Consider the following 7,868-nt stretch of genomic DNA (forward strand, 5'->3'; position numbering starts at 1 on the left):
TAATTTTACAACTTTAATGTAACACTGATACCCAAAACATGAAAGCACAAGGAAAAGCACACAACGAAAGCAGGAAAAGCAAAGAGAGCTGCATCTTGCACGCCACTTCCGATGGACAGAAAGCAGCTGCCTAGGGTGCTGTGTCCAGAGGGAATCTGAGAGGAGGCGCTCTGGCTTGGCCAGTAAGATCGCTGCAGTTCCTCAGCGGTGCCTATAAAAGTGCAAGAAACCAAAGTGACAACATCCACGGACACACCCGCGATCCGGGGAGGGGTGTACGTAACAAAATAAGTGTCGGTCCACGCTGTCGCCGTTGCCCCCATCTCCCACCCCAGCCCTCCCTCTGACATCTCACCCCTCTCCGCAGCCCTCCTGCAGAGTCCCGTTTCTCTACCGAAACTCTTACTGGATCCAGGAGAAAAAGCTGGCGCCAGCTCTGGCGGCATTTCTGGTGCGGATGGTGGAGCTGGTGCTAGGGCCGTCTAGGACGCTGGTGCTGGCCCCTCCGTTGGTGCCACTGCTGACACCAGCTCTCCACGTGGCCCTCCTGTTGGCACGGTTGCTGTTCAGAATGTACTGATGGTATCTGGCCCAGAAAGCAAAGGGGATCCTGGCCCAGGCGTCGCCAAAATCTCCGTCCTCGTCCCAGGTCAGGAGCTCGACCTGTATGTCATCCCAGCTCCACCGTCCAATCAGAGCCTCATCCCCAATATTCATCTGGGCCCTCATCTGGGCCCTGGCATGCTCCTCGGCCATATCCACATCCATCTTCTTGAAAGCATCATCCACAGCCTCCAAGAAACGAGCCTTCCACTCCCGGGGGTCTCGGTTCTGATTCTGAGGAGGAAAGGGGCAAGTGTAGACATGGAGCTACCCCACACGGGCTGAGCGCCCTCGGCCCGCCTCACCCCCTCCTTGCGCTTTGCCTAATGCCGGCAAAAACCAAGACCACAGGGATCGGGGGCCCCTGCTATCCTGTGCCAGACCTGGGATTCTGCCCCATCTGTGACCTTGTGTAGGGTGCTCAGGTCCTCTGTGAGTGTCGGTATCCTCAGTGGAATACGGGATAACGGGAAGGAGGCCTCGACCCAGAAACCAGCAAGACGTGGAGACCACCACCCCCAGTGCGGGGTGCCGGACAGAGGCCCCCCCTTACCTGGGCGATGAATCTCAGGACCCTCATCTTGCTGGTCTCATGGCGGGCGCGCAGTCCCCACAAGAATTCATACTCAGGCGGGTTGCTGTTGGGGATCTTCTTGTATTCCAGGTACCTTGGCGTGAGAGGGAAGGAAACTTGGCTTCTAGCCAAGCAGACCTGGCGCTGAATGGATGGGTCCCAGGGGGCCCCTCCTCAGCCTGATGCTGCAGCTCCTCTCCTGGAAGAGGACTGCCCCGCCCCTCCAGCCCTTCTCTAATCCCCAAACCCACTCGCAGGACTTCTTCCTGCAACAGTGAGGCCTTCAAAGCCTCTTGCCATTGGTCCTCCCCGGAGGCCACGTGGAGGTGCAGGGGGGACACATGTAGGGCCTTTATCTGTAGCGAGGCCACATTGTTATGCCCCTCATCACTACGAGCCCTGATTTCTGTTGGGTGTGTGTAAATCAGAGGAGCCATTCTTCAGGCCCCCTGCTCTGAGCACACCCCGCCTTGCCTCGAGGGTCTTGGCCACGCCCTGGCAGAGCCCCGGAGAGGCCCACCAGAGGAAACGACCAGAAAGGGAGAAATAGCCAGCCAGGAGAAGCGTGGCCCAGACATCCTCCTGAAGTCCTGACCCTTTGTGGGTGTGCATGCGCGCCTGTGCGTTGGCAAGTCCTCCAGGGACGGGGATAGGGTGGGCCCTGGCCTGAAAATCAGGAGATTCTGGGCTGAGGCCCTGACCAGCTGTGAGCCACGCTCAGAGGCGCCCCCTCTGTGAGCCCCAGGTTCCTTAGGTGTAAACCGGGGTTAACCGTTGTGTCAGTCTACGGGGCAGGTGTTCAAGGAGACAGTGGCCGTTATCATACCTCACACCGTGTCCTCCCGTGACGTGCGCTCCCTTTTCCCAACACCGCCCTGGCCTTCGGCTCCCCACACGCTCACATAGCCCTCCCGCCACTCACTACCAGGCCAGAGGCACCCATCATCCCTCCAGTTGAAGATTTGAGATAGGAAACGATGGCTCTCTCAGCCAGACCAGAACAAGAGGACGCCCGAGTGAGAGACGCAGTTGGCTCAGGCGATACTTACTTCTGCTTCACAAAGTCATCTGTGATGAGCTTCCTCAGATCGCCAAGGAATGGGTGCCTCACCCTGAGGGGAAGGAAAGGAATCCATGAGCAGAGACGGTGGCAGTGCCCGCCCCACCCTGCTTGCTGGCAGGGGCCCTCGCTAGCATGACTAGGAACTTCCCAGCCCACGGGGCATCGCCGTGGAGGCCTGGGCACGCAGCAGAGGCCAGAGGATGTCCTCCAGGACATGATGGAGACCCTGACTCTGACTGTCTCTCCTAGATGTCATCTGGGGCCACAGAGCAGGGAGGAGGCTGAGCAGCGTCTGGCACCGCTTCCCATCTGCTCCGCCCGGTGAGACCCTTTGCTCTCTACCGAGCCCAGGACACCCCATGCCCCTGGGCCAGACTGACAGCCTATTGCAATCCTGGGACCTCTTTGGCCAGACGACAGCACCCAGGGGAGGAGCTGGGGAGGCCAATCATACCCAGGGCGCAGTCCCATCTTGCGTAGTGCCTCCCAGAGGACAGCTGCGAAGGGAGAGGGGGTTCGAAAGTTTGGCACCCAAAAGATGAGACGGCAGGTGGCCCCCCAGCTGCAGGTCCAGCCACTCACCCTCACTGGCACGGTTGCCATTCATGAAGATGACACCCAGAATCACCAAGAGGAGACTCAGCCTGGGAGTGTCCTTGGTTCTAAAGGTGTGGAAAGAGAAATCCTGTTTAGCAGCTATTTGCCTGAGAGACCACACCAGGCTCTCCCAGCCAGGCCCTCTCAGGTTTCCCGGCTGGAGGGGAACTCTTCCCAGGACAGGCAGGGTTCACTAGCTGCTGGCAGACCATTCGCACCTCCGCCTGAGACTTAATCACCTCCTCTATAAAGCATGGGTACTAATACTTCCCCGACAGTGTCCTGCAGGGGACAGGGCGAGGCAGGGAGCCGAAGCTCTGCAAATGGTCAACGTGTGTCCAGAGACGTCTCCAGACCTTTCCTGCCCCTTCCGCATCAGGACCTACACTGAGGAGGAAGCTGTCCCCTAGGTCAGTTCTGCCGGACCCAGCCCAGGCAGGCAGGAGGAAGAGGCGAGCCACTTTCCTTGGAAGCTTTGGGGGCAAAGCCCGACAGCGGCTTGGGGAGATGTGAGGCAGCAAGGCCTCACCCCAGGCTAGTGTTCCTTTCATCCAGCAGTCACCAGGCAGCCCTTGCTGTGTGTGGGGGGGAGCTATGCGCCGCACTCAAGGACTCAAGCTCCATCTTCCTGCTTCGCTGTCTGGGGGGCGGTTGGGTGGGGGGAGGTTCAGGCAGGGGAGGGGCACCACCGAGTAAGGCCACGACCCGCTTTCCCTTCCTTACTTTCCAAGGAGGCGAGCTGAGGAGTCCCGTGTGCAGACAAGAATATACAGGTGTTCTTCCTTGTCGATCTCCTTCAGGTGGATCCCAAACTTCTACATGGGAGAGAAAATAGAGTGTGAGATCCAGACTCCATGAGGGGCATCCTGCCGGCAGAGAGTCGATTCCCTGGTGGAAGTGCTCCTCAGCAGGCAATCCAAAGTCCTGAGCGAGGGCGGAAGAAGACAGCACTCGGAGGACCCTCCCTGTGGGAGCTGACTCGGGCAGAGGCGATGAGACCCATGTCACGAGACGGCGAGACACTCAGAGAGCGTGAGACAGAGAAGCCGAGGGCAGGAAGCATGGGTCAAACTGCCGGTGCAGTGGAGGCTCAGAGTAGGGGAGGTTAGGGTTGGCTCCAGAGACTGGGCCTTGAGGGTCTGCAGGGTCACGCCACCCCACACCCAGTCTTCCTCCACAGAGCTGCTCCCATCCTGCACCCACCTTTTCCAGGGTGTACGTTGCTCGTTCAATGATCTCAGGGAAATGTTCGTCATACTCTCTGATGACATCCTTCAGCATGTCTGCGGGAGGGGGAAGAGTTGGGGAAGAAGGCACCTGGGCTGAGCAGGGATCACAGAGCTGTACCCCCCGGTCAGCCCTGCGGAGGGTGACACGGCCAGGACCCTGTCATCCTATGGCGACAGAGGGACCCGCCGCGGCCCACCAGCAAAGGGGTGCCCACAGACTAGGGGATGGCGAAGGGGGCACAGGCTGCCTACCTGAGCGCTTGATGGGGATCTTCTTGTAGTCCTTAATCATCAGGTATTTCACCAACTTATTTGCCTGGAGAAGGAGGAACACTCGGGGAGGTTAAGGCCTGGGTGAGAATCGGCCCGCAAGGGAGGAGAGGAGGGAGATGGGGGAGGGTGGGCTTCTTACCCTCTCTTGCAGAAGGGTCACGTTGCGGGGGGGCAGGCACAGTACGTGCCTTGAGGGTATCTGGGACCTCGGGGCCACTGGGGGCCGAGGGGCCAACTGAGCCCGCACGGTCAATGAGGGCGGTGATGCTCTCCAGGTGGGCGGGACCGCAGGAGGCTCTCTCTCCTCCTCGCTGCTCTCATACTCATCATCCAGGTGCTTGGACTGTATCATTCGAGAGAGGAGAGACCCAGGGCTACCAGGCTCCCTGTGCCAAAGCGCCCGGCATGCACCTCTCCCGTAGCAGGCTCTTGGAAACGAGAGCAGTACCAGCAGCGGCTGGCATGTGCTGCGTGCTTACTAAGTGCCAGGCACTCAGCCAGCCTCTTCTCCCACCAGTCCTGAGGGTAGGGACTACGTGGAGTGAAAACATGCTCAGCAAACTTGTGTTGGAGAAACACGGACTAGCTGAGAGGAGAGAGGAGGGGAGGAGAGGGGAGGGGAGGGGAGAGAGAGGGGAAAGAGGACAGGAGAGGAAGAAGAGGGAGAGGGAGGAGAGGGAAAGGACAGGAGCCAGGGGGTGTGGAGGTGGCCTGGCGGCGGGGGGGGGGGGGGGGGGGGAAGGGGGGGGTGGATCTCACCTTCTTGGTCCTCTTGCCTCCCATCCTGGCCCAGGGCTCAGCACTGTGCTGAGCAGTAGCAGCAGCTGCACCCTCCGGCTCAGGGATGCTTGTGGCCATCTTGGCCTTGGCAGCAGCTGCTGCCACAACGTTCTGAGGCTCCACCCACCGAGTCTTGGCCAGAGCCTTCCCAGACTTGGTGGTCTTGGGCCGGGTGGCTGCCACCTCCCTGCCAGGTCCCATTTGGGACACCCCGGAGGCAGCACTGGGGCCCTCTGTGGCAGCCTCTTGGGCTGGGGCAGGTCTCTTGGGGCGTGGGAAGGCCATGCCACTGACACCCGCCGGCTGGGTGAAATCAAAGACATCGTTCGGACCCAGGAAGGCTGTGTTGGGCCGGGTGGCTGTGTCCACCTCACTGGCACTGGGAGCCCGAGAGAAAGCACAGGCGCTACTAGGGCCCTCGGTAGCAGCCTCCTGGGCCGAGGAGCCTGTCTGGGACTGTGCAGAGGTTGCCGGGGCCCCGGGGGCAGCCATCTCACTGGTGACTAACATCTGGGAGGTCTGCGGAGAAGCAAGGGGGGCTTCCGGGGTGGGTCCCTGAGCCTCAGTGGCGGCGGCGGCGGCGGCAGAATAGGTCGAGGGCTGGGTATCCTCTCCTGAGACCTGCGGCGTGGCCACCCGGTGGCTAGCCATCACCTGATTGAAGGCGCTACGGGCAGCGGCGGCAGCTGCCCGAGCCGCACGGTTGGAGGCGGCGGCGCGGGCAACGTTGGCAGCACGGGCGGCCGTCTCATTGGCAAGTGTTTCCGGATCCAGCTGCAATGCCTCCACCAGGGTCTGGGCCAGCACAGGGTTTTCCAGTTCCCAGGGCTCATTCTGCAAGGCCAGAGAGAGGGGTAGGGGAAGGCAGGCCACTCGACGACACACTTGTGTTAGCTTCGCTGTGCTGGCCAGCCTCTTCCCAGCAGCCAGCCCCGGACACCCCCAGACCTTCCCAAATCCTCTTCTTCCCAGCAGGGGAGGGAAGCTTTGGGGAAGCTGGGCAGCCCTTTCCCACACAACCCTCCTTGCTTCCCCCCTCCTCCCTCCTCCATTCACAGGGGAAAGGCCGAGGCGAGCAGGTGGCCTGGAAGGAGCCTCACCGACAAGATGCGAAGGCCTGGACCCAAGCTTCCGAAGGCTCTGAGGATATGGATGTCAAAGCTGGTGAGGGTGCCATAGCCGCCAAAGGCACCGAATTCTTCATAGTCGTTGCCTTCAACCATCTCTTCCTCCCCGACTTCGTCGCTACCCTCGTCCATGTCCTCAACACTGTAGTTTTCCGATTGCACGCCGAAGCTTCCCTCAGCCATGCTGCGGGTCCCAGGGAGAAGAGAGCTCTGCCTGAGAGGGAGGGTGAAGCAGCTGCAGGGGGAGGGGGCGGGATCCAATGGGAGGCAGCATCTCCCGGGAGGTGAGGGGCGACAATCATCAGGTTACTAGGCAATATTAGGCAGTAAAAGGCGGGTGGGGGGGGGGAGGGAGGGAGTAAGCGGGGGAGAAGAGGATTTGGCTTTCTGATGGGGTAGACTTGGTCAGGGACAGAGTCCAAGGAAAGGGACAGAGGAGGTCGCGGGCGACGCTGCACCGAAAGCGGAGTTTAGGATGGGCAGGCTCCCCATCCCAGTGGCTAGATTTGAATGGGGGGTGTTATAGAGGGCTGGGGTCCCCAGAGTCCCAAAGGGGATGCATTGGGGGAGAGAGAAACAAAGGGTTTGGATGGAAGGGCCAGAGAAGGGGACCGGGATGAAGGGGGAGCAGATGGGAGCGCTCAGACATTGCCGGCGACAGCGGCAAGCGGCAAGCTCTGCGAAACAGAATCCCAGGGACCTTTTGGCTAGGTCCGGGCGGGGGGCCTAGGTGGGGCTCAGGCTCGAGCACTAGAGGCGGAGGGAGGAGTGGGGGCCTTGGACCTAGGTGAGACTCCAATCGGAGCGCTGGAGACCTCAAACGGGAGGGCTGGCACTCCAGGAAGGGGGCAAGCGGTCAGCTCGGTTTGAGTAATCTAGGAGTGGTTGGGGTGGGGGTGGGGCCTCCGGTCCAAGGGAGCTCAGCTCAGAGCACACGGGTCTGCTAAGGGGGTGAGGATCCTGGGCTCTGGTTTCAGTAGGGCTCAGATCCCGGCGCCTGGGTCTGGTGGTGATGGGGGATCCTGTCTAGACCTTGGCTCTAATGGGGTTCCGGTTCTGAGTGCTTGGGCTTTGTTCAGATCCGGAGGCGGAGGGAGGGCGCAGCGTGTCGGGTTCCACTCGTCCTCTCCCGGTCCCGCCTGGGGCTGGATCCTTACCTTCCCCGGGGCTCCAATGGCGTCGGTCCTCAGCACCAGGAACCCCGCAGCCGCGCCCTCGCCTACTGCTGCCAGCACAGCAGCCCGGACCACCCCGCCCCTTTTCTCCGTGCACCCCCCGCGGCTGGGTAGCCTGCGCATGCGCGGACCCCTCCAGCCCGCCCGCTTTCCCAACAAAAGCCCTTTCCTCCAGGTCCCCAGTGCGCATGCGGTTCCGCGGGTGGGTGGGTGGGCGGCGGGGTCGAAGTCGTAGTGTGTGTGTGGGGGGGCTCTTCCCGCCAGATCCACTTCATCCCTCCTCCTCGTCCTACCGCTGGCGCGCACACTCATACCCTGCGGTGCAGCTCGACCCACCCAATCATCTCTTCTTGATCCCCCTACTTTTGCACAAGGCTTCTCCGTCCTGCCCTGCCCTTTCACCCGAACTCCTCCAGCCTGGTCTGGGATCCACTTTGCTCCATCTCC

The 7,868-nt window shown here is 61.2% G+C and overlaps 1 protein-coding gene and 1 non-coding gene across 10 annotated transcripts; both read right to left on the reverse strand.

The window, feature by feature from the left end:
* On the reverse strand, nt 1–7,499 carry LOC118142765 (melanoma-associated antigen D4). Of its 9 annotated transcripts, none has more exons than XM_078363264.1 (13): nt 7,404–7,499; nt 6,220–6,430; nt 5,099–5,953; nt 4,479–4,682; nt 4,319–4,382; nt 4,041–4,120; nt 3,561–3,652; nt 2,823–2,902; nt 2,695–2,737; nt 2,227–2,289; nt 1,157–1,271; nt 407–837; nt 1–211 (listed from the first exon to the last, which is right to left on the reverse strand). In XM_078363264.1, the coding sequence occupies exons 2-13, from the start codon at nt 6,427–6,429 to the stop codon at nt 202–204; spliced, it is 2,247 nt and encodes a 748-aa protein (XP_078219390.1). In that variant the 5' UTR covers nt 6,430; nt 7,404–7,499; the 3' UTR covers nt 1–201. The 9 variants fall into 9 exon arrangements, with proteins under 9 accessions (XP_078219390.1, XP_078219392.1, XP_078219386.1 ...); XM_078363266.1 differs by having other exon boundaries at nt 395–837; XM_078363260.1 differs by having other exon boundaries at nt 1,157–1,301.
* On the reverse strand, nt 1,517–1,644 carry LOC118151089 (small nucleolar RNA SNORA11). The gene has a single exon (XR_004739228.2). It is a non-coding gene; the product is annotated as a small nucleolar RNA SNORA11 (small nucleolar RNA).
* Nucleotides 7,500–7,868: the final 369 nt, after the last annotated feature.

This window comes from Callithrix jacchus, chromosome X (genome assembly GCF_049354715.1).
Source record: "Callithrix jacchus isolate 240 chromosome X, calJac240_pri, whole genome shotgun sequence".
NCBI lineage: Eukaryota > Metazoa > Chordata > Mammalia > Primates > Cebidae > Callithrix > Callithrix jacchus.

What these genes read in the sequence shown, in the direction of transcription:
- LOC118142765 (XM_078363260.1), bottom strand. Translation starts at nt 6,429, where the DNA reads ATGGCTGAGGGAAGCTTCGGCGTGCAATCGGAAAACTACAGTGTTGAG. An exon ending in CAGGCCTTCGCATCTTGTCG is followed by an intron (nt 5,954 to 6,219) that starts GTGAGGCTCCTT and finishes CTGGCCTTGCAG; the next exon opens with AATGAGCCCTGGGAACTGGA. An exon ending in TCAGCTCGCCTCCTTGGAAA is followed by an intron (nt 2,903 to 3,560) that starts GTAAGGAAGGGA and finishes CCACACCTTTAG; the next exon opens with AACCAAGGACACTCCCAGGC.